The 26,823-nt window shown below is 36.0% G+C and overlaps 1 protein-coding gene and 2 pseudogenes across 2 annotated transcripts; 1 reads left to right on the plus strand and 2 right to left on the minus strand.

The window, feature by feature from the left end:
* Positions 1-229: 229 nt before the first annotated feature.
* On the minus strand, positions 230-26,823 carry LOC116293885 (26S proteasome regulatory subunit 7). Its single transcript, XM_031701382.2, has 13 exons — positions 26,635-26,823; positions 26,490-26,527; positions 20,574-20,655; positions 19,847-19,938; positions 14,773-14,912; positions 13,790-13,862; positions 13,139-13,234; positions 12,228-12,480; positions 8,066-8,189; positions 4,863-4,941; positions 4,207-4,303; positions 3,902-3,963; positions 230-404 (listed from the first exon to the last, which is right to left on the minus strand). The coding sequence occupies exons 1-13, from the start codon at positions 26,705-26,707 to the stop codon at positions 309-311; spliced, it is 1,305 nt and encodes a 434-aa protein (XP_031557242.1). The 5' UTR covers positions 26,708-26,823; the 3' UTR covers positions 230-308.
* Positions 15,176-17,209, plus strand: LOC148911235 (uncharacterized; annotated as a pseudogene).
* Positions 17,250-19,607, minus strand: LOC116293886 (uncharacterized; annotated as a pseudogene). Its single transcript, XR_016119659.1, has 2 exons — positions 18,887-19,607; positions 17,250-18,691 (listed from the first exon to the last, which is right to left on the minus strand). The product of XR_016119659.1 is annotated as an uncharacterized LOC116293886 (transcript).

The raw sequence follows: 26,823 nt of genomic DNA on the forward strand, positions 1-26,823 counted from the left end.
GACCAATCAGAAAATGAGAAAAATTACGTTAGTGGTAAAATCGAGTATAAATTCAAGGAGTTTGAGCAACGATGCTAGCATTCAAGAGCTTTCCAAGAGCCCTTCAAACTAAAATTTAATAAATGGAGTTTTCAAGGAATTTGAGGAGTAGCACGAAACCTGATAGCGCTGCACTCTATGTCAAAGCAATACTAAGGTGATAAGGGGAAAAAGGGAAGCTTTTACAATATTTCAAACCTAACCTTTATTTTATTGTTTGCATTTCTTTCCATTTGTTAGTTGCGAAAGTTGTTGATTTACAAGAATATTTAGTTGTAAGTCATGTATCTTGGAGTTGCACTGAACTTGGCGTAGGCTTTGATGACTTTGTTCACAGCATCGAGAAAGTCTTTTTCTGTGGCAACCTTGGAAAAAAAGAAAGAACGCTATTAAAAACATAAACATTACAAACAAAAAACAGAAAGACAGACAGAGCAAAGGGATAAAATCACCAAATTCTGAAGAAACATATTTACAGCACCAACAAATACAATTACATATCTTAATAAACCCGAAAATGCATTTCCTTTTAAAAAAACACCTCTTATTAGCAATTTACAATATGGTAGCAGTTACAACATTCGTTTAGGTAGATTCGAATTTCGGGACAATCCGGTCCGGTTTTTTATTTTCATATGGCTTTTCGGTGACTTTTTGCAAATTTTTGTACATTTTCATTTAGCTATAAAAGAGGGGTGAGTGCCTTCGAAGTGGATCTTATTAAAATAGGTAATGGGGAATGACCGGGATTGTGGAATCGGAATGGAGACTGAGACGAGCAATTTCCTTTAACCACTCTCGCCTGGGGAGAAGGTAAAAAGAAGACTCTGCTCGAGGGTACACTTCATAAGTGTCAAGTCGATTTTATGGGTTTTCATGAGGACAAATCTTTTGAATTTCAGAGCAGTAATTTCTAATTGTGAGAAAAAAAATTATTCGCTTGTGGTTTGACCTTGCTTTGTTTTAGGGGGGGGGGGGGGGGGTTGGAGGACCTTTTGCTTTCCTCCCCCCTTCCTCCCTCCCTCCTTTCTTTCCTCCTTCCTTCCTTCCATTCTTTCCTTGCTTTTCCTTCCTTCCTTCCTATTCCTCCCTCCCTCCCTCATTTGTTTGTTTCTATGTTTCTTCGTTTTCTTTTATTTGTTTTTATGCACTAGTCAATTGAAACCCCCACCCCTCGACCTCCGAGAAGGGGCGGGGAATTTAACATTTATGTAGTGTTAAATTCCCCGCCCTGTTCAGGGTACACAGAAAAATATTTGCTGTTAAAATTGTTGAGCTACGCGTTAAATCCCCCGTTAAATCCTATCCAAATTAAAGATTCATTTGGATCGTTTCCATTCGAATTATTTCGAGGGAAAACTATGACTTATGGAATCAGTCTAGCATAGTTTGGAATGATATAATTATATATGTCTGTCCAATTTGGAAATAATTGAATTCAAAAAATTCCTCTGACTGCCAAATTGGGACTCGGCATATCGGCCTCTTCAAATTTTGCCAGTCCTCGGAATTTTTTTCTGCAAATTAGACAAATTGTCTAACATGTTTACGATAGATAAACTAGACGTTCATGTTATTATTTTCTCGAACAGTCATTTTACTAACCGAGTTTCATTCCAGTTTACTGAATTGGATATTAATGAACAATTCGATAAAAAATATGTACATAAGAAGCGAAAAAAGATGACGGATATTCAAGTGTCCTTAGTAGTCAGTCTTCGCTCGTTTCCTTCCGCTGGCTGGCAATAGCGCAGGCTCTGGGAACGAGAATGGTCTTACCGTGATTTGGGTAACAGGTTTCCTGTGGCGTTTATGGCTGGCTTCAACCGTGTAATATCAGGGTTGTCAATAAAATTTTTGGTAGGCGGTTAAAAAATAGGCGGTAAACCGGAAATCACTGGAGCATGTAATCAAGGCATACTTTTCAAGATGGCGGACAACGTAGTTTCGATTGCGTTGCAGTTTTCATAGTTTAAAACTCATCAACTAATGAGTTTGGGCTAGGTACCAGTGCGGGATCCTGTTACGCGAGTATATCCCCCAGCAAGGAGGTAACCATGGCAACCGGGCCACAACCCAACGCTGGTACCTGTCACACTGTAAACAGTGGAGATAATATTTACCTATGATAACCAAAGTTAGCCATTTAGAGGAGGGAGGGAGGGGCAACTTACACGATGGCAAGCATGCAAAGATGGCATACAAAGCTACCAGCCAGTTAGTGGACACGCCACCCGGAGCTCGGGCGCATGCGTAGCGTGGATGGTCCGCTGGCCAACGGTGCTTAGGCTAGCAGGCTTAGTTGTGGTTTTAACTTTGCCTAAATTACATTTAGCCCCATAAAGCAACAAAGATTGGATTAAAATTTATTTTAGAGATAAAGCACTTTAATCACGTTTTACAATTACATTGGGAAGTGCCTGAGTAGGCGGCCGAATTAGCATGAGTAGACGGCGGAATCTGCCGGTTGCCGGCTTCTACTGAAAACACTGAATTCACTCGAAATTTGTAATTTTGTACTACTATGTTTGTATTTTCCTTTCAACTTTGCCAGATGCTGTTTCAAAATGAAGTTCATTACTCATAGTCGTCTAATAAGTGTAATAAAATTCTTTGTAAACACTCGACAAAATTACTCGATTCTGATTGGAAAAGAGGAGTACAATTAAACCCCTTATAGTACACTCAACAAAATTACTCGACTCTGATTGGTCGAGAGGAGTACAATTATACCGTTAATTGTACTCCGTTGGAGTACCGAATTAAGTCGCTATGGCAACACGGCCAAAATAATGTCAAAACAATTACTTTCTATCATTTCGTACTTAAAAAACATAAATAAAATTTTAAAGCCGTAAGAACTAATCTTTTTTATGCATTTCAGTTGCGCGATGGACTGAAAATCGGCCGCCAAATAGATAAAGATGAACGGCGTCGCTTCGAATTTTTTACTGAAATTTTGTTGAGTGAACTATAAACAAAAAATCGCACGATCTTCTCGTACAATTTGGAATTAATAGACACTCGTAATGCTTTGAAAGTTCTTTAATTGCACTCGCCTAAAGGCTCGTGCAATTACAAGAACTTTCAAAACATTACTCGTGTCTATTAATTTCCAAATTGTACTCGAGATCGTGCGATTTCCTATACAAATCGTACTCTGTAGAGTTCCAATTAAGTTGCTCAATTTTCTTGAGTGTATTATAAACAAAAAAAAAAACACACGCAATCTTCTCGTACAACTCGGAATTGATGGTTTTCACGATGGCCATTTTGGAGGACTTTAACAAAAGAATTGTCAATGAATTCTTTTGTTATATCCTCCAACGTGGCCGCCGTGTCTTTTGTTATTTAATTCTCTTGGGAATGGTTGAAAACCATCAATAGAACTCTTCGGCTTGGGGTAATGCTTTCCCATTTCAGACCACGTGTCATAATTCCCTTGAGAATAAGATTCTTTGTTTGAGCTGTATCCATATTCATGTGTCTTTTCATGTGCAACCGAGCGCAAACCTTAAACAAAGAAATGATACTCTAGGGAATGACATGTGGTTTGAAATGGGAAAACATTACGTCGGAGCCGAAGAGGTCTATTTATAGATACTCGTGATGTTTTGAATGTTCTCAAACTGGACACGCCTAAAGGCTTTCAAAGCATCACTCGTTCCTATAAATTCCGGATTGTACTGGAGATCGTACGACTTCCCTATGCTAGTAAAGTTCAACTTTCAGCGACTACGCGCAATGCCAAATCTAAATGAAGGCATTTTAAAAATAGACACACTGTAGAGCCTGGCTGGACACACAATGATATGTCAAATCAAACTAAAACAATATAACACTTCCATGATTGGGGGTTTACCTTTCTTCTGGCACGAATAGCAAACATTCCAGCTTCTGTACAAACACTTCTGATTTCAGCTCCTGAATAACAGTAGTAAATCAGGTAAAACATATTAATCGTTTTGTACCGAGAAGGCAGCTAACATGTAGAGGTTTTATAGTATATTTTTTTCATGATATATTGAAAACTGACTTTTCGAGTTGATACACTGAGTTCACTACCGATTTTCTCTGGTTTCTCGCCTTGCAGTGAAAACACAGTCTAAAAACCGTTTTAAAGTTTTAAACATAACCCTAACATAAACGAGCACAGGATAGTCATACCTGTGCTGTTTGGACAAAGTCTCGCCAGCAACTCGTATCTGATATCTCTTTCTACACTCATTGAACGTGCATGAATCTTGAAAATGTGTGCTCTTCCCTAAAGAAAGAAAAAAAGATTAGGAAAAAAATCTAACGTGAATATTACGACTTGCTCCAAGCCGACCTCTCCGATACACACAAAGCGATAAGTATGTGTTTGTTGAAATCGAGAGGTCCAACGCGTTTGGTTCTGGTTGGCCTGCCTGTGCATTATTCAGCGCGCGCGAAGTAATACGGAGACTAAGAACTTTGCGAAAGTCTATCTGCATATTAGTGACTTTGATTTTTTATAATGGAATTACTTAAAATTGGTTTGAAAAGAATATCCTCTTTTGATAACATTATTTGCAAACTATATACTTGCATTCCTTTCATACCCATCGAACTCATACGAATCTACTCATTTATTTTACTATCCAATCATAGCTCAGTGATAATATCTGAGATATCATTGATGACAGCTGTCATAAACCTACTATAAATTTACCTAGCTAACCAAGTAGCAGATAAGCAATGTTAGATCCGCGTTAGCTCGTACTGAGACCAGCTTTTCCTAAAACATGAATTGACATTGATATAGAATAAAGGTAGGGCATTATGATTAAATTAAACCCTACCTCTAGGTCAGGTAAACCAAATTCCACCTTGCGATCTAGACGTCCTGGGCGCATTAGAGCAGGATCTAGTGTATCAGGTCTGTCATAAGTGAAATGAAGTAAGTAGACTCTCTAACTACATGTAGCTGCTGTTTATAAAACAGCAATGGTAATGGTGTGGTGATGGTGGTAATAGTAGTAGTAGTAGTAGTATTTATGGTGTGATTTTACTCGGTTCACCCGCGAAACAAAGTAAAGTCACACTACATAAGATGACTAAGCGTCAAATTAATACTACTGTTATATGTTACGTTGACTATTCTTTCAAGGCCAAAGTAAAATCACTCTTCTATGTGTTTACTGTTTTTGTGATGTAAAGTATCTCATTTACTGTATTTACAACGAAAGCCAATAAAGGTCATTAAGAAATGAAGCTATCAAAATGTAGCTATTAAAATGAAGCTATTTGTCGAGGGTCGAGGGTACTATGTCGAGGGCGAGGGTAAAAAGTCGAGGATACCAAATATACCATTAAATTTAATTTTTTCATGTTCTTCTGAATTATTCTATATTTTTCCTATAGCTTAACATAAACTAGACATTGATAACGCATTAATTCCAATATTTATAATATCAATAATATTCATTTATAATAACGAAACATTTAATAATGACAACAATGACAAGTTCGAGCCCTTCCTCTGTTTTTATAATTCCCTTTTTTTCTTATAAATTCGTGTTTTCATCAAACCAAGTTAATTTTCGCTGAATAGTGACAACTTATACTTGTGCGATTGATGTAAATTTTTCTACGTTTTACAAAATTTTTGTTAATTCCGAGTTCTTAGGTCGTTCCAATAGCTCAGATAGTTTTGATTGATAAAATTACAAGAAAAAAGAAAAGAAAACAAAACAAAAACGAAAATGTACGTAGTAGCGTATTAATAACTGAAAGTTTGTTATTTGATCTATACATGTACATGAGGAATGAATAAAAGTACGTACAATTCTAAACAAATTAATATCAACTAACAACACGCCTTCGCCTACTAACCCGGCCTTCATTACAATAACGCCGATTATCAAAAATGATAATCACTACAGAACGCATAGATATCATTCTGGGCAACAGCGAAGAAGGGTGGGCACGGTAAAATTGTTTTCGCGCGCGCTTGGACGACGCTTTGTATCAAATAAATTTGTCCAGGATCGTAGAAGAAAATATAACCACTCGATCGTGGCACTTACATACACTGTTCTCGATTTAAGACTGACTGAATATAAGGTTCAAGTCCAAACTGTTTAGGTAGTTCCGTTGTTCACTAGTTAAGGACATATAAGTGCTGTTCGAAATGAACACTAGCCCAGTAAAAAAGGGGGTTTTTCCTTTTGATGTGAGAGAGAGAAGGATGGTAGTAGGTATTAATAAATTACCCGCTATGTATAATTTGTCCTGTCTCGACATTTTTTGACGTGATTTGCTTGTTCAAATATTTGACAATAAGATTTGTGGGTGGGTTTCTATATTTGTGTACAAACTCTTGTTATCTGTAAATAAGAAATGTAAGGGAAACCTTTTATTTTAATGACTTGTCAATAGACAATCTGTCATTGACCAATGGTAAGTCATTCATAATGTCTTGTCTATTAAGGTGCCTATCACCCTTCTGACAACATTCACAGTATTGATTATACATGGGGTAAGATGTAGAATAACCCGAAAATATTTCATAGTTTGAGTGCGGCTTCTTGAAATTATAAAGGTTTTTCCATGCCATATGCTAATGTTGTGACGTATGAGAAGTAATAATTTAATATACAAAACATTCCTGGCACACATAAATGAAATTTGGAATGCGTCATTGTCTTTCCCATTGCTCTTATCGAAATTATTGCAAGTTAGTTTTCACATAGAAGCCGGTGTTTCGAGTTACGAGGAACAACAAATAACTATAAATGCCTCCTCATACGTCACAACATTAGCATATGGCATGGAAAAACCTTTATAACTTCAAGAAGCCGCACTCAAACTATGAAATATCTTCGGGTCATTCCACATCTTACCCCATGTAGAATCAACACTGAGAGTATTGTCAGAAGGGTGATAGACACTTTAACTCCAGGGTCAAGAATGTTTGTTCATTGACATAGCCTTGGGAAGTACTTTTTGTAGTAAACAAAAGCTGCAAATCTACTGTACTTTTCCAGTAAAAACGGGTTTTGATCATGTACAACTTTGCGCATGCGTACTGGAAAAGTGCAGGGTTCTTTACTATACAAACAACTACTTCCTAAGCCATTTTCTGTTCTCTTGTTTAGAATCATCTTATGTGAAACTTTAAAATATCTTTAGGACAATCTGTTCTCTTTTAGTTGAGCTAGCGAACACCATCGACAGATTTTCAGGGTCAGCTCTTAGAACTGAGTGCTCGTACTTTTTCCTCAAGTCAACACCTGTCTCAAGCTCTTACGTCATACTTGACCTAACTGGTCTAATCTAGTTTGACCTAGTATAAACCAGTTATGTGACGTATTGCGTGAGCTTAGCCCTTGAATACGAGCTCACTCAGAGTTCAGTGCAGTTGATAGCACAGTGCACAGTGAAGTAGCAGCTAGTCAAGAGCCATAACCAGAGTACAGATGAGTTCATTGTAAAGTACTACAAGCAGCAGAAAATAAAGAAGAAGAAAGCAACTAAAGAACGACCAGAATCTTTGTGTCCGTTGAGAAAGTATGACTCCCCCACTTCCCCTTCGTGACATAATGAATTGGTAAATATAAAGCCGGTCGATGAAAAAGGAGCAGCATCAGAAAAGACAAATTGCAAGTTGAATCTCGAGGGATATTCATGTTGTTGCTGGCGGGAAGACATTCGATTTACGCGCCAAATGACACGATCAAACATTTCTTCGAGGGATTGTGGTCTGTGTAACCGCTGTCAACTTTGTAAATTACCCCACGGTAAACTAGACCTAGGCAAATTTACATTAAAACTGAAGGAGTAACAAAACACGAATTTATAAGAAAAAAATAATTAAATCAATAAGAAAATAAATTATAAAAAAATATCATGGAATTAATGTGTTATCAATGTCTAGTTTATTTTTAGTTATAGGAAAAAATATAGAAGAATTCAGAAGAACAAGAAAAAATTAAATTAAATGATATATTTGGTACCATCGACTTTTTACCCTCGACCTTCGACAAATAGCTACACTCAATACCTGTTAGTAGCCATGAGGACCTTGATGTTGCCCCTTGGATCAAAACCATCCAGTTGATTTATCAATTCTAACATAGTCCTTTGTACTTCATTATCCCCTCCAGCACCATCATCAAACCGTGCACCTAAATTATACCAAAAAATGACGATTTTAGAAATGTAAAGACAAATTACCAGTCACAGTCTTTGCAGTTTAATTGCAAAAGATATCTATTTGAGCCCCTTAGATTCTTTCAAACTTGGAGATGCTACTGATAATTGGCTGAGCTATCAACAATGAAAAAATATAAATATAAATATCACAGAGTTTCATGATGAAGTTCATTCAGAAGTTAAAATCGATTTCATTTTTGAGGGAAAACGAGCAAAATTATAAGGTATCCTTCTCAATCGAAATCGGGCAAGCCAAATTTCTTGAAATTCAAATAAAATACAGTACCGATCTTATTAGACAGTATTTAGACGGCATCATCACTCCCGCGTGATAATATTACGACCAAAATTCGGCCAAAGTTTGTTAGAATGTTTATTCCATATCGAGTGTAGGCGAGTGTAGAAAAATCTAGCCGAGGGAAGCACTGGGACGGGAGCTACAGCTGATCAAACGCGTCACTAGGGTAGCGCCCAAAAAAATTACTCTTTTACATTTCGTTATCCTTGTCCCCAAGAAGATGCTTTCATACCAATCCAGTGTCTATCACCCGATATTCTAAACCCTGCAATGACCCGCGATGTCATATAACCAAGAGAATATGAACTAAGAGAAGGAATCCCCGTGCCCCATCATGTGCACACTTTGATGCTATTTTTAGAATCTATTCTAAAAATACCATCCAATGATTATCATTTATTTGATCGTTTGATTTTCTGCACGCGCATAGTACGCGCGCGCTCTACGCTGTTTGCTAACGTTTTCTTGTGCTTTTCTTATGTTCAAATGTTCAAATCTGCCTCAAGATGACGTCGTAGGTCGAAAGCCGTTGGAAAATAAATGTAAAAATAATCCAGAAAGTTGAAGAAATTACTACTTCAAATTTCCTGTCGTATTTGCCAATCTTTCGACGTGCACATTCATATTCAGGGCAGAGTCGAAACACAGGCTAACCACTCTAATAAATGAAGGAAATACCAAATGGCGTCTTGTCTTTGTCTTTTTATGCGCGCGCGTTATCGATTTTTTGTCATCTCCCCTACCCCCCTTGGTAACAATTTTGTTTTTCTACTATACAATATACTAACAAGGTAGGCAACTTCACGGGCTTCCTGTGGAAAATTCAAACTTTGACGAGAGAAAGCCGCGAATTTATCCAGATATTTTGACTCCGAAAACAAAAAAAGTATACAGAACGTCGTACTTACATCTAATCTTCAATAATTTAAAGGATTTTTGATAATAAATTCTCTATAAGGAGGGGTTTTTTGGGCTTTTTTAGCGAAAACTTATGTGCCGTCAGTTATGCTTGCATCCGAGCGGGCCTGAACACGAGAAAAGGGATTCAAAACAAGTCCTCTCCCTCCCTCTCCAAGTGTTTTTGGTTCGTTACCACATGCTTCCCAACCCCACACTCCGTGAGTCTTTCATTTTACTTCCGGTTTTTTTTCCAACCAATCAAGAAGCGTATTTTTGGCTTCGCGAAACCGGAACCGGCCATTTTCGCTGCCTTTTTGTAAAGCTTTTTTATCGTAGAGTTCTCAGATCTATCTTGAAAAACGTCGTATAGAAAAAAATAGAAATACTCATTATGCATCTGTCTTTAGCGTTTGTTTGAAAAATTTCCTCTCGACTGCGATTTTCCTCGATTTTTTCGCCAAACGAAAACAGCAGCCGTTTGCTTATTAAATATTTTCTGCATCCATAATGACAAACAATAGAAAGTCTGGTCATTTAACTGGGACCTAGTTCGGTATTTTTGTAATTTCTGCTATAGGAAAAATCAAAATATGCCGTATCAATGAATGGATAGAAAAAGATAAAAGTTGTATTGACAAGCGAAGTGTTTGTAGGCTTTGAATTATGTGGAAATAAGTCGAAATTAGACGAAGAAAATTTAAAAAAGAACACACCCTACACAAAGTATAGTCTCCATACTATCCTATATCCCTTAAGTCTCCTTAAGTTACGTTTGAGTGAGATACGGCCATTACAATTTCCACTATTATAGTACACTCAACAAAATTACTCGACTCTGATTGGTCGAGAGGAGTACAATTATAGCGTTAATTGTACTCCGTAGGAGTACCGAATTAAGTCGCTATGGCAACAAGGCCAAAACAATGTCAAAACAATTACTTTCTATCATTTTGTACTTAAAAAACATAAATAAAATTTTAAAGCCTTAAGAACTAATCTTTTTTATGCATTTCAGTTGCGCGATGGACTGAAAATCGGCCGCCAAATAGACAAAGATGAACGGCGTCGCTTCGAATTTTTTACTGAAATTTTGTTGAGTGAACTATAAACAAAAAATCACACGATCTTCTCGTACAATTTGGAAATAATAGACACTCGTAATGTTTTGAAAGTTCTTTAATTGCACTCGCCTAAAGGCTCGTGCAATTATAAGAACTTTCAAAACATTACTCGTGTCTATTAATTTCCAAATTGTACTCGAGATCGTGCGATTTCCTATACAAATTCGCCATGTGTTTCGCTTCGTCTTGTCTTATGTCCTTGATCTGACGTGACCTGCTAGATTCCCCAAAATGGTATTTTTGACTATCTTATACAATTCTGATAAACTTGATTTTAAAATTCAAATTTATACTTATAATAACAACGACAATGTAAAATGTTATATATTTTTTATTTAAGTCAATCGAAGGTAGTTTTATTAAAGAGGAAAAAGAGTTAAGCTTACTTTTATTCACAGCACGTGTCAAAAGCCCGACAAACAATTCAAGAATTTCCTTAATCTAACAAACTATAAACGAATAAATAGTCAAACCACTAGAAACTAATATTATTCAACTCAAGAAAGCCAAACCTATAGTATTCAACAGTGCAGATAGTGTAATTTTCTTTAAAAACTCAAATTTACGAAAAACTTAAAAGTTCAAATGCAAAAAGGCAAGACATTCGAAGAAAATCCTCGATCGTAGAAAGTAGATTATATATTTTTCTCAAGGGTAGATAAACAACAACAAACTTAATACATGGCTTTTGTATATTACCTCGAACAACAGCTGATAGATAAAACTTTATTCAGTAGCGATTTTCTTCCGGAAAATCGAGACTGTCATTGTTCAAAACGATGCAAGTCTTCTTTCTTCAATAAAAATGCCTGGGAAGATGGCTGATAACTGTCACAAATTTAAAACACGTAATACCAGCAAATTCAGTCTAATTGGTCCTTTTTGTGGACAATACAATAGAGAAAGAGAAGATCTGAAGTGGAAAAGGGCTCACGATTTCCCTCTTTAATCTCCATAGTCGATTTCATATAGTCGATGTTTCTGCATTGACATCAAAGCGAAAATGAGTAGATCACGTGACTTTTCAGTGTGATAATATAGTTGGTCGAGGCGCGCAAAGCATGCTAGTGAAACATCCTCCTTTGTTACAAGGCTATATAGGGGGGATTCCTTCTCTTAGTTCATTTTCTCTTGATATAACTCTTTATTTATACCCCATTTATTAACTACAATTGTAAGATGTGTATCCACACAGACAATAGCATCATACCATATTCAGCCTTTTTCCACCTTTTCAACCCAAGGATTTTCACATTTTATCCAAATATAAAATCATAAAATGACTTTAATAGAGAGAAAATTAACTAAGAGAAATAATCGCTAGTATTCGTGCTTGTAACTATCATAGCGCGCTCTACGCTATATGCTTACGATTTTTTATTTCTTTATTTATTAAGCTTCGCCATTTAAACACTCGCACATACATACACACACACACTTTATATATAAATATATACATACATAATCGCTGGGAGTCCACTACAGCATGTGCCAATTACAGTGGTCCCAATATATCAATATCAGTCGATGGGTGACCTTTAAATTTGCAAAGTTCCTCTTCTGTATTTGGCAAAACTATACTTCACATTAATAATATAACTGCACCAGCTCTAAAACCTCTTCATAAATTCCTTACAAAAAGTAAAGCATCCATATGGAAAAAGGCTTTAATAAAACAGTAAATGACTTACCTCCAATAGCATCGATCTCATCAAAGAACACAATACAAGCTTTCTTTGTTCTTGCCATCTCAAAGAGTTCTCTGACCATTCTTGCACCTTCTCCAACATATTTTTGTACTAGCTCTGACCCAATAACCCTGATAAAGCAGGCATCAGTTCTGTTGGCTACAGCTCTGGCACAAAGGGTCTTACCTGTACCAGGTGGCCCAAACAGCAGGACTCCTTTTGGAGGTTCTATACCAAGATTCACAAATCTTTCCGGCTAAAAGACAAAAATGTATTAATTCTAACTGCTGATTAAAGAATTTCTAATTTTCCACAGAAAGCCCGTGAAATTTTGTTAGTAATGTATACATGTAGTTTTTGTTAGCAGTTGTTTTCCTTTGTTTCTTTTTAAGTAGTTTTCACTTATATTTGTTGTTGTGATGAAAAAGAATTAACAAACATGATAAGGATAAAATGAAAGATTTATGCACTTTTCCTTTTTGTTCATGCAATTCAGCATCTTATAATACACTCAACAAAATTACTCGATTCTGATTGGACAAGAGGAGTACAATTAAATCCCAAATTGTACTCTGTAGAGTTCCAATTAAGTTGCTCAACTTTGTTGAGTGTATTATAAACAAAAAATCGCACAATCTTCTCATACAATTCTGAATTTATAGATGCTTGTGATGTATCGCCTAAAGGCTCGTCCAATTTCGAAAACTTTCAAAAAATCACTCGTACCTATAAATTCCGAATTTTCGAGATTATGCGATTTCCTACACAAAAACATGTGATTCGTAAAGAAAATCGCACTATCTGGAGTACGATTCGGAATTGACGAGGCTTTTATACAATTTGAGAACTTTGCTGTTGTAGCATTTTCATTGGGTGGACACTTGTATTGCCTTTTGTGAAAAGAGTATACATACATGCAATAGAGGAGTTTCTACCACTTCTCTCAGTTTTTCAATCTGTTCTTTACATCCGCCAATATCAGAATAAGTTACATCTGGCTTTTCTTCAACCTTTGACAAAGAAAGCAAAAAACATTAATAAATTCAGTAAAAAATATTATCAAACTCATGAATAATTAATGAGGAAAACAAAACAGAAATCACGACCGTGAAGAATGTTGTAAATCTGATACAAAACTGTGTTCATTAGCATAAACTTTAAGTTGGATTTTCTTGGCCAAATTCACTTTAATTTTGAAAATTTTAGTGAAACACAAAGGAAGTAACCTAGTTTGATAAGTCATATACAGTATTCGTGCCTGTGTTGTATCAGATATACAATCACTTGGCTACGCCTCGTGGTTGTATATCTGATACAACAAGGTCACTCATACTGTATATATTACATAACCTGAGAAATACTAAAGCGTTTACAGGTCAAGTGTGCTCACTGTTATATAATTTTAAGCTTGAATATAGAGTTTCATGTATGATTGGTTGAGGGACAAGTGATTATGATACAATATTCACTGGTCATGAAAGCAAAGCACCAAAGCAAAATCAATAATCACGATTTTTTAGTCCTGAACTTTGTCTTTTCTCTGATATTTAAATAATTTATATTACCTGCATCATAGTAACAGTTGGATCAATCTTTGGGGGGAGTGGAATATGTATCTGATATTTGTTACGATCAACACTGAAAAACAAAAATTGTATATTCCTTCTTGAATATATAATTATATTAATAGCAAATATTTATAAAAATGCTTCCAAATAAAGGTAATCAAAACTAAAAACAAGCCAAAATATTAAAAATCTTGATCCCTGATGGGTGGTGTAACAAAAAAGCTACATTCTGTACACATATTTCAAGTAATATTTCAAACACGCGAGAGAGTTCTTCCTCCGATTTCCAAACACCGAAAAGTGAGTTGAAAAAATGAGGCGCAGCCGAGTTTTTTTTACTGACTTTGAGGTGTTTGGAAATCGGAGGAAGAACTCTCTCAAGTGTTTGATATTACTTCTCAAACTCATGAATATTTCTTGGAGAAAATCAAAGAAAAAGTGTACGAAATTTAATGCAAATTAAGAACACATTTCCGAACCACCGTCACAGTAGTGATTTGCTTTGTTTTCTCCTCATTAAATATTTATGAGCTTCTCCTGTCTTTTAGACGTCAAAAGATTTTCTGCTTCCAAATAATACAATACTTTTAGTCTGTCCAACTTGTTCAAAATTGCAATTAAATTAAATATTAGTGGGTGATAACTGTCACCATAGGAGTCAACTGTGCAAATTCAAATTCAAATTGAAAGTTGTTGACCGAAAACGTCTTTGAGGTTTGACATATTTTTGAAGTGGATCAAAAAATATCTTTCACAATCTTGTGATGTCATGTTCCATTGCTCAAGACAAATTAAGCACCACAGCTCATAAATACTGGAGGCTCATAAAATGATCCACAAAAAACCATCCTGACAATGGCAACCTCAGATCACAATTTTTAGCCAACATCTAATAGCACAGAAAGGCCAGCATGCAAGAGCATAGAAATAAGAGCTACAAGTACACAAATTATTATGGCAGAGACAAATTACTGACTCACCCTACTCTCATGCCTTCTTCAATATCAGTTGGTGCTACTTGGTCACCAAGGTCTACCACAAACTTTGCAAACTGCTTAACATTAATTATGTACTTAGCATCATCTGAATCAGCATTTATTATCTTTGTACATCTAGCAACCTGTTAAATTTAAAAAACACATGAAATTAAAACAGAAAATGATATCTTTTAGTGCCCCTAACTCCTAATGCAATATTTTTGGTATTGATTCTACATGAAGTGAATAGTTGAATGGTGAAATACAGTAAAACCCTATGAGTAAGAACCTGAAAATTAAGAGCCTGTTAGCCTCAAATTTGTCATTTATACCCCCTTTAAACAAGAACCTATTTATCCTAGAAAATGAAAAACAGGTTCTTATTTTCAAAAATCATCATTTAGTGATGCAGAGCTGGGTAAGAATCCTGTTTGGAAAAAAGGAGCTTGCCATTGCTGTGCAGATAAATCAATTAATGTAATAAAAACGTGAAATACAGTAAAAACCCGCGAGTAAGAACCTGAAAATTAAGAGCCTGTTAGCCTCAAATTTGTCATTTATACCCCCTTTAAACAAGAACCTATTTATCCTAGAAAATGAAAAACAGGTTCTTATTTTCAAAAATCATCATTTAGTGATGCAGAGCTGGGTTAGAATCCTGTTTGGAAAAAAGGAGCTTGCCATTGCTGTGCAGATAAATCAATTAATGTAATAAAAACGTAAAGTGAAGGAAGGTTGATATTAATTGTATTGCATTATGAAAAAAACTGTACAAGGTGTTGTTGATGGGGGAGGGGTGGGGGAGGGGTGGGGGAGGGGTGGGGTTGATTGAAAAATAGGCTAATTACCATTTTATCTTGTAGCTGGATTTTATTTGTTTTTATACAGAAATAAGAGCCTATTTAAGAACCTAGATAGCCTAAAATTGTGTTAACTACCATTTAAACAAGAACCTGTTTAGGTTAACTCTAAAATATGTGGGTTCTTACTTGCGGGTTTTTACCGTATTTTAATTCATATGGTTTAAATAAAGCATCTTGGAGATATTTAACCCATTGACCACTAAAAAGGCCAAATCAGGCCATTACAAAATCTGCTGATTTTCCTGAGCTGGCCAAAATGGGCCGAAAATTATCATTATTTTTAATCAGCCGGTGTCTACCCAAGAAAATACCCTTTGTAACCCATTGTTCAGTTGTCATACTTGAGGTATTATTCAATCAAAATCCAGAAACTTCACATAAATGAGTTTGAGCTTAATTTTTGGTCAACTTTCTGAATAGCTCTAGGAACCCAGGCAGAATAATGAGATTGGACCTTAGTAGTCAAAGGGTTAACAATTATTATTCGCTGAAGGCAAAGTGAATATCAATGAATGCTTACTAAGCAGCAAGCCTTTGAGAGGTAAATATTCACCAAATTCACTGATCCTGATGTGAATAAACCAATGTGAATTATCCAACATAAAACTTCAGCTCAGAAATAAGATCAGATCCTGGCAATGTGAGTGCCCAAGAGGAGAATACAAGTGTAGCCACGCGGCTACACTTTTCATCTTTTCATCCATGGCATTCACAACCTTAGTCGCACAGATGTTGAATGCTCTTGGTGAAAGAAAAAGGCAGTCAACACCAGCCCGCAGTCGGTCGTTGAGATGTTTCCACCAGGCAAAGAATATGTTTCTCTAAGAAGAAAACCACACAAGGAGGACAGGGAAAGTTTATACTCACAACTTCATGGCTATGGTAAATTTATAGGCATCTGTTGGATACTAAATCCTGAACTTGGAAGAATTTCTGGAGATCCAAGGGCAGCAGCAACAGATGGCATTTGTACAAGAAAAAGTGCAAATGTCAGACGAAATAATAAAAGAAGTTGCAAACTGCACCCATGGTCAGAGGGGCAACCCTGTGTGGCACCTTGTTCGTAAGGGACGTCTAACTGCAAGTAACTTTGGGTGTGTCCTCAATGCAAAATGGGCAACACCATCCCTGATCAAAAGGCTATTAGGAGAGTATGATGTCTCACGATTGAAGGCTGTTCTCTGGGGTGTCAATAACGAAGGTGAGGAAACTGGGGTCTGGCTGGACAAGACAGGGGTACTTGGTGCCTCTCCTGATGGAATGGTGGGCAAAAACCATGTGCTGGAGGTGAAATGTCCATACACCCAGAGAGAGTGTACGATAGGAGAAGCTGTAACCAATGACAGTTTTTGTTTGCGAGAGAGTGAGGATGGGAAGCATGAGCTCAAGACTAACCACATCTACTGGAATCAAGTACAGGGAGAGAAGTTCTTAACAAAGAGGGAATTCTGCTATTTTGTGGTTTGGACAAGGAAAGAAACTGCAATACTGACTATCAAGAGGGAACAATCTTGGTTGAACAATATTGATATTCTCTTAGTTTTTTATTTTCTTCCATTTTCACTAAAATCTTATAGGGAGAACTTTAGGACTTGACATGAAAACCATGAAATTGAATAAATTGAAATAAATGGAGGAAAACAATTTTAACTTGAGCTCCTCATGTTTACTTATTTATTTCTCAGTTTTCACAACTCCACTCTTATTGCATTAATATACAGCTTTAGTATAAATCTATGTAAATAAGATCCTGACTGTTTCAAACTGAACAACATATATTTTTTCACATGTGTTTCATCATGTAAATATTCTAAGTTTAATTATGTTCAGCTAATCTGAAAACATGTAGCTAGAAACATGATTTTCAATAAAAAATATCTTAAGTCATTATTAAATTAAATATTTTACTCAAATTTATAGTTTGTGCAGCCTTCCTTAATTAATGGAAACTGAAGGTATTCTAGTGCTGCACAAAGTTGAAATCTGAATAGCATCTAAGATATGGAGGAATAAAAGTAAATATCTTAAAATCCTTGAGCCTGGCATTTGCTCGTTTAACATAGATCCTACATCTTGCGATTGACTTAGTAACTTTGATTTCACTTTCTGTAAATTTACCATGTTCTAAAAATGGTGGTATATTAACATAGATCCCCTTTGGCACTATATCCTGAATTAAAAAACCTTTAATTGCCAGAATTAAGTCACATGTTTGCAAGTGTTGAATTAGACCTGATTGCTGCACAATCTCCTGGGATGGACCCAGGGTAACAATTACTTACAAAAGTTATGACTCCATTGGGGGCGACACCTACTAAAACTTTGAAAGAGTTCATCCCCCTATAACTCAAATAGGTCAAACTTTTGTTGGCTCATTAACCCTAATCAATGACAATTCTACAACTGATAAATTGTGAAAATGAAGAAGGTGCACTCAATTTGTTTTTCTCTCTAGAGGGGATGGTTGTCATTATGTCTTTGAAAAGCAGCTCATAGAGAACATGGATAAATGTTATAACAATGTTAGAAATAGTGCTATGACGCCAAGAAAAAAGATAGGCTAAATGAAGGTTGGTATAGTTTTGACGTAATTTCATTTAAGGTCAAAAAGATCTGGTCTTCAAAACTTATTGAATCAGCTTTCCATTTTAGAAAAATATACAATAGAATCCTTGAATCTAGCAGCATAATCAACTACAAACTTCTTTTGTTGGTAAGCCTGTTTCCATCCTAATGACCTCTGCACTTAGGTTTGACACAGAGTAGTGTGTGCTTTTATATTTTTAAGTCTCTTTTGACCATTTCTAATACTTCACACATTTCTGATGCACTGTTGTTGCTCTGCTGCTCTTTATATTCCTCAACGATCTTTTCGATGTTCAACTGGTTCTCTTTTAATGGGTTACTTTTGCTCTTCTTTCTCTTTGGAGCTCCGTCTTGGCAGGGAAATAGCTTATGTCAACATTTCTTTCAAAAATTTCAGGGCTGAACTCTTTTGACCATCTCTAAAATGGCAGCTACACACAAGTGAATGTGGGCCTGGTTCTCTGTCTCGTCTTCTGTTTAAATGGAAAAAAATCGTAAACTTTTTTAAAACTGATACATACGACATTTTAGGAAATGAAATCTTGACGAGGAAAAATGTGTATGTGCTAAATATCAAGCGTAAGGCAATCTACAAGGCAATGTGATCAAACAAGCTAGCATTCTGTAAACAAGTGCTATTGGTGAATATATCATAAGCTTTTTCATACCTGATCAAACAAATCCATCGTTTGTGCTCTACCAAGTTTCTCTTCTTGCTTGGAAAAGTAAAAAAGGTGCAGGTATGTGATGCTGAATGATGTTTGCAATCTGGGACGAAGCAGTAAACCCATCTTGAAAAGACACGATCGGAGAGCGACTAGAAGTCCCTCCAATTAACTCTTTTAAGCACTTTAAAACTTGACAAAATGTCAAATTTTCTTAACTTAGATACATGTAGAACAATTAGCCCTTCTTTGACGAATTTGTATAAACCAATTAAAGTAAGACGTTCAAAAAACAGAGATATTATCGTAAATCCAAGAAAAATAGACCTCTGAACCGTATCTATCACGCTTCAACACAGTTTGTTTGGAGCGCAAAATTCTGTCGCCCTGGCTACATGACGTCACACTTGAGTACTCTATTGCCCTTTAACCTCTTGAAAGCTAAGATGGAATTATTCATTTTAGCCTCTCCATAAAGAGGAGTGATTGTAGGAATCCAGAATTACTCTTGCGGCAGGTTTTTGCAAAACAACACTGATTGCAAAAAAGACAATAATATAAAGAAACTCTCAAAAGAAATGTAAGTTTTTGCCAATTTAACTGTCAGTGCTCTCAGAATATTCACTAACTACTCTGCTAGTTTTATCACAATGCTAGAAGACTTACATTTTGACGACAACAACCCAAAATACATTTCGATAAGATCATAGAATTTGCAATCAGGTCAACTTATCATATATTCTATTGTAGAAAAAAACTTGGAACAATCCAGATTTGATGAAACACTAGCATAAATCTCGTATAAGTATGTAATACATGTAGACAGAAACAGCATTAATCTTTAGTAGTTCCTGTATTAGAATGGCTTCAATATCCATGTGTCATGTATGCGATTCAAGTAGCCAATTGTAAATTACCTATAATAAGTGCCTGATATTCAGGTTACAGGATTACACCATTTACCTGTAAAGGCTGTTCACCATGTAGAGTTTGTTTATCCGCAGCCAAGTCCCACAAAGCAGGAGGCGCAAGACCTGTATCAGACTCTTTTATGCCTGAAAATATAGAAATTTTAGATCAGGTCAGGATTGCCTAATAGAAGGTAACAGTAAAACTCATCATTCAAATCACATTTACATGTATATACCATAAAATTCTGATAAGCCCCTCCAATCATACCCCAACCCCCCTCTCCCCCCCCCCCCCCCCCCCCCAACCCTCTTTCAAATATATGCCCCACCAGTCTTGACAGGCCAAAAACCTCTCCAATAATAAGCCCCTTGTATATATGCTCCTAAATTGCTTATATTTTGAAATTGCCTCTCGACAGTGCACCTAAAATTCAAGTTACCCGATTTGTTAGAAATATAAACTAACATAGTGTAAACCCTTAAATTGGGCAATAAGTTATGATCAGATGATGTTGTATGTTATGTTGTTGTGTTAGAAGTTGGGGTGTTCAAAATTTCCATTTAGAAATATAAAAATTCCAGCACAAATCTTCTCATAACGCAAAAAGCCCTCCGATTATACACGTAAGCCCCTCTACCCCTCCTAATATGAGGCTTTTCCAAATAAATGCCCCCCTTCCCAAAGGCCCTTTGAAACAAAATATAGCCCCCAGACCTATATTCAGAATTTTATGGTATTTAGGCAACATTACATGGAATCTTATATATTCCTGTCTTACCTATGAGTTCATTGACTTTTTTTAATATAGACTGAATGTCCTCCTCTACTTTCTTGATTGATCGACTGTATACTCCAGCACCCTAACACAGTTAATTACAACTTTATTGAGATAAATAAAATGGGTAAATATAGGGAATTAATAACTTAAAAAACCTGATTAACCCTCCTGAACTGGGGATTTTCTTATTATCCTGTGAGCTTGATAAAGAGCCATAATTTCAAGTTAGGTTTTTGGAACGTTTCTACAACCTTCTGTAGTCTTTTTCAGGTTGCACTTCAGTTATGAATATTCTTGTGAGTTTTCATTTCCACAACCTGAGAAACCTGAAGAAGACGACTGAAGGTTGTTGAAACGTCGCAAAAACTAAATTGAAATTGCAAGAGTTTTCAAAACAAGCTAGTGGCCCTCCTGTTACACTTATAATAATTGATAAATGAAATAAAAAAATGATAAATATCGATTAGGGCTCATTCACAGAAAGCTAAATTTATGTTTGCTTTGCAAAATTATCTGTCATCACGAGCATTTTCCTAGTTTTGCTAAACAAAACTGTCATATTTCTTGATCCTTAAGAATCATGTGTAGTGTCAACAGGAATGCAGATCGGAGTATGCCCGATCAAATGCCACAGCTCTATGGCCAAATCATGCATTTTCCTGGAAGTCATAAATATGGCTACTGACGATCGCAAATGGATCCATCTCAACTCTGCAATAATCAAAACATCAAATCTGAAAGAAATGATGCACACAAAGTATCCAAGATCACAATAATAATTCAAACAGCAACTCAAGCAATGGAAAAGACAAGGGGAAAGGCAAGATAACAATGTTTTGAATGCAACAATGTTTTGAATGCAACATAGTAGTGAAACAAATTGAAGTAAACACTAAACACTTGCTATGAAAAACATCAAGTTGTATGATAGTGTTACAATTTGATTTGTTAATTGTGTACTTCATGACCAGCCGATGTGTTGACCAACACTTGACCGTCACTCCACCAACACTCCATTATCAAATACTTTCTGATAAATCTTCAATCTTTCACCGACTATCGGCCAACACTTGAAAGCCATCACCTCACCAAAACTCCACTACAATCGCATACCTACATGTAATTTTGTACATGTACATGTATTCTTATCGAACATTGAATGGCGTCAGCATATGATGATCCAAACTCAAGTGGAACCATGAGCGCAGCGAGTGGTTTCAATGCAAAGTTTGGATCATATTTGAGTAACCATAAGAGTACAGACCAAAGGAAATGGACCCCAATTTGTTTTTTACCACACAAAAAAATTCACTAACATGCATCAGGTGATCTGCAGTGTTCTTACCAGGAATTTCTTTCTGGGGGTCAAAGCGCCCATCAATCCGAAATATAGGGGCTATTTAGAAAACTGGATGGGCCATTTTCCAAAATCTTAACACAAAGGATAATAATGTTTTTAGCCAGTAACTCTGTTGCAGATCTACAACAATGTTTGAAAGTTTTATTGGTAATGACAACGCAATAAATTTTCGCTGGGCAAGCATACTTGAGACTTCAATAAACAAGGTCAGTTAACACAGACTAGTCCCAGACGTCTTGTCGAGTGAAATACAACATGCCGGCTATGCTCGATTCGGCGTTTCATGTGGACTTTCACCTTGTTTATTGACAATATAATGCGACTTTTATTATTCAAAAGTACTATAAATCTTTTAAAACTATCAGGAAGTATTCTTTGGATAATTCATGCGGCCTTGGGGGCGCATAGAGTTGACATTTGTGCGCCATTTCTGATTTTTATGCTTGAGTCCCGCAATGGCACAGCCTGGTAAGAACACTGGATCTGGGGGAATACGCACAAAGGCTTGTTGTAGTTGATCAGGCGGTCCTAGTTTCAGTTGTTTATCGGCAAACAAATAGCTATAATTTCACGATAACTTTATAAAAGAATTAAAACCACAATGCACCATTTGACCTATAGGTATTCATTATAAGAATATAGGTAGAATTTCAAACGTATTGCTAGTCCATAACACAGCTAGGAAAGCAAAGATTAGACAGCATTCAAAGCCAGGTTTCCCCCGTCTGGACTGCCTGATCAGATTTTTTCTGTGAGCTGGTTGGCTGGTTTTTGATGGGCTGTCAAAACGAAATCCCCTGGCATTTTTTTGACATTTTCTTAGTGATTAAAACAACTAACAGAAAGAGCGCGCACTTGTTGATGTCAGCTTATTGGTCTGTCCTCCTATCCATGATGAAAAATTTCCAATCAGCACGCGAGAAATTAACAATTTGCGGTATAAAGTAAAATGGAGATTTAGTTAAATTTCTATCTATTGCCGCTTTTCACATGACGTCATCAAAACATCAAAATCTAAACTATAGATCGTATAAAGGCATTTCTCAAGTATGTTTTACAAATCACGGTTATGAGTCACAAGAAAAAATTTCTAGTAATTTTGATGTTTGGTTCTCAAGTTATGAAGGTTGTGTCACGCAATGCCGTCACGTCTATCTAAATAGCAATCAAAATAGTAAAATAATTTACCGTAAATCCTCTACTTAGCTCCCCTCTCAAATAAGCCCCCCCTCTCTAATAAGCCCCCTTTTTTAAAGGAAAAATTTGTTAAGCCCACCCTCTCTTATTAGCCCCCCCCCCCCCCCCCCTTTCACAACTAAAGAATCACGTGTACTGATTAAAGGTGATTTATCAAAGTCTTGGTTGTTCAGAACATTTCTTTTTAGCTTGCTTTGTTAATGTTATCGTGTTTTAGTTTAGCTATTCACAATAATCGTAAATTATACTTGAGAGACTAACACAGGTGAATCAAATAATAAAAATGCCATGTACATCACTACAGATTATGTGAGACGGTCAATAGTAATGCTTCTGTTTAATCCTGAGTTATAATCATATTACATACTGCGTTTCGACTAAATCAATAAGCCCCCCCCCCCTCTCAATTAAGCCCCCCCTCTCCAATAAGCACTCTTTCAAACGTACCTGAAATAAATAAGCCCCCCGGGGGCTAAATAGAGGATTTACGGTACTCTAGTTAAAAGATTTTCCCTTAGACATGTCTTAAAGATCTATTTGAGGTATATTTAAGTAAAATATAGTCAAAAATATTAAAAATTCCATCATCTTAATGCACCTGTCAATTGAAACCCCCACCCCCCCCCCCTTCCCGGGGAGGTATGGGGCATAGTAGGGGAATTATTGGGGATTTGATCTATTGATTTGCCCGATGGGTTGGAAGATTATACGTGTTTTAGTACTTTGCCTGGCTTTTAGGGGTGGAGATTTGAACATTTTGGGCACATCTTTTACCGTGGGGGTGGGGGATTTGTCAATTTTGAAAGGTGGAGGACTGGGGTGGAGGAATCTTGGCAGAGCAACCATAGGGTCACAATACAAGTTAGTGAACACATTTTTCGGTATGTTTTATATGAATATCTGAATTGAGACCTCATCTGTCCTTTTGATATCAGTAAAGAATGACTTTAAGAGATTGACCTTGTATTTTTTGCTTTGATGACAGTCTTCCAATGTCGATATTTTTGCCTCAAACTTTCATGTTATAAAATAGAGCTTATGCTTTGGACTATTTTTAATATAAAAGCTTGCCTACATTGATTTTTTAAAATGTGTAGCTTCTGTTCAGTTTCATTTCATAAAAAGCAAATTCAAAAAATGATTAAAGAAAAATTATTAAAAAGAAGATACAGATAAATAAAATAAATAAACTTCAAGGCAGTGGGCGATTGACAGAGTTGAGCGTATGAGACTTATATGAGTATAATATGGATAGGTATCTTAGATAGGTAGCAAAGGTACAGTAAATGATGAATTTATAACAATTTATATTGAATTGAGAAAAAAAGCATTTTGAGTAACGTTACGAAACATGCTGAGCTCATGCGTCGCGACGGTGTTGTAGGGAATACAATATAAAAATAAGAAAGCTCTGGGATAGTCGTTCAATCTACCAAGTATTTATCATCAGGGGTTAAGACACAAGGTAGAGGTCAGTATTCGACCTACACATTTCAAAACTTCTAGCTCCAGAAGATTAACCCTAGACCTACGTGTAACGAAACAACCGGGACACACCACATTGACCTGTGTGTGTATTATGTGTAGAAAGAATGTACATAAGTAGCGTGTGTCAGAAATTAAAACTAACATATAGGTAAATTAGTTTTCCCCCATAGTGGGGGACTTTGTTCATGTTTGATTGGGGGTTTGCAATAAAAAATGTCCCCTGTATATGGTGCATTATCTTAGTTTTGTTTTGCTTTATGTCTAATGCCCCATACTTCCCCGGGGTGGGAGGAGGAGTGGGGGTTTCAATTGACAGGTGCATAAGCCTTTGAAATTTCGTCCGCCATTTAAAAAAAATAACTAAAGCACGAGCTTAAAAGTCATAAAGCAATTCTCCGGGCAAGATTTATATGTCAACCTGTTGCAATTAGCATAAATTCATACCCGATTGGACTTTGAACTCTATCCCACGATGCAACGCGAACTCACATTCGCGATCCATGTATTATTTAGCAAATAGATCAGGCTTAGCTATGTTCTGTTCTCTGATAAAACACGACTGGAGCTGTAGGACATGAGAAAAGTTATAGAAATCACGAGCCGTAGGCGAGTGATTTCTATAACTTTTTGAGTGTTTTACAGCTTCAGGAGTGTTTTATCAGAGAACAGAAAATAGCTAAGCCTGATCTATTTGCTTTATGTAATAGATTTTTACGGAAAAAAATAGCGTAAAATTTCAAAAAAAAAATTTGTTTACAAAAAGAGCGTGCATCTGTCGTCAAACTTACGTAAACAAATTTTGATCTATGCAATGATTGGCTAAAAACACGACCTATGGCTATCTGATTGGTCCAGTTTTGACAGGTAATGACAGATCTGTACAGGCTGGCATACAACTGGTTTATCGTATTTGTTCAATAAGAAAGGAGAATTGCTTGTAAATTTTAGCAAAAAAAGCCAAAGAAAACAAGCATTTAACGGCTAGAAGAAATGAAAATTCAAATACTGAAGAGTTTGAAAAACGTTTTCAAAGTTCAGATCGTTAAATGCACATTTAACCTGTACAAACACTTAAGAAAACCAGCTTATGAACACTTTGAATGCCAAGGAGCCGAAAGACGAGGAGCCGATTTTGATCTTCAAAATTAGAAGAAAGCTAGCAGTGCAGTAGTTGGAAAACTTGTTTTTTTAGTTGACCCTGAACTAAAGTATTGTAGGTAGTATTTAGTAATCGTTTCTCGGGCTATTGGAAAACAAATTACGGTAAAAAAAATTACAGTAAATTATCGTAAAATTGACGATGGTAGTTTGTAAAGTAAGCTTAAGTTTCTTACGATAGATTGGTTCATCCTCGTTAGACTATGAATAAAATTTTAAATTATTTTTTTACTTCTATAACACCATCACAGTCAAGCAAAAAGCTTCTAGTTTAGTGAAATAAGGTCATTGTAATAGTCACAGCACAAACGAAAGAAAGCTTTACTCATCGAAATGTAGTACCAATCAAATGTGTTTCAAAACGACATATTTTAGTTTAGAGGAAAGACATAATTCTTGATAAAAATAAATGAATATTTTAAATTTAAAATGTGAAAATGCTTGAAATTGAAAAGCAGAATTCCTGTGAAGTATTTTCTTTGTTTAATTTTGTATAGAAAACATGGTTTTGACGTCATATCTATGTTTCTATACTCTAATAAAACATAGCTTTTTAGCCAATCAGAGCGCGCTTTCGTGAAAATCTATTATGTAAAATGCGAATTTACGCTTTTGAAATTCATGGTGATGTAGGTGAAAACCAAGTATTAACAGATTTATCGATTAGACAGACCGTTATGAAATATTGGTTCTACAATGAAATTGATACTTACATAAGTCTTCAAAAGTGCTATGTCCCCTTCGTCTAGAACTATTAAACGTAAGAATAATTAATGTTTTAGCTACAAAGAGGGAAAAATTCTGACTTTCATACTTCACTGGCGTAAAAATCTCAAACAAACATCAAACAAAAACTACCTTGAATAGGCTTATCATTTTTATCTTCATCTTCTTTTACTGTTCTTTGGTCTTTTCCTAAGTAGTCTGGCATATTTCTGTGGCTATATGACAAATAAAACCTCTCAATTTCGGGTTTTTTCACCTTGCTTGTCTAAAATTTCTACGACAAAAGTATAGTCTCAATATGGCGGATGACTACTGCGCATC

The sequence above is a fragment of the Actinia tenebrosa genome, unplaced genomic scaffold (assembly GCF_029948245.1).
Source record: "Actinia tenebrosa isolate PJP-AT-01 unplaced genomic scaffold, QUT_ActTen_1.0 PGA_scaffold14__42_contigs__length_11649687, whole genome shotgun sequence".
Classification (NCBI taxonomy): Eukaryota; Metazoa; Cnidaria; class Anthozoa; order Actiniaria; family Actiniidae; genus Actinia; species Actinia tenebrosa.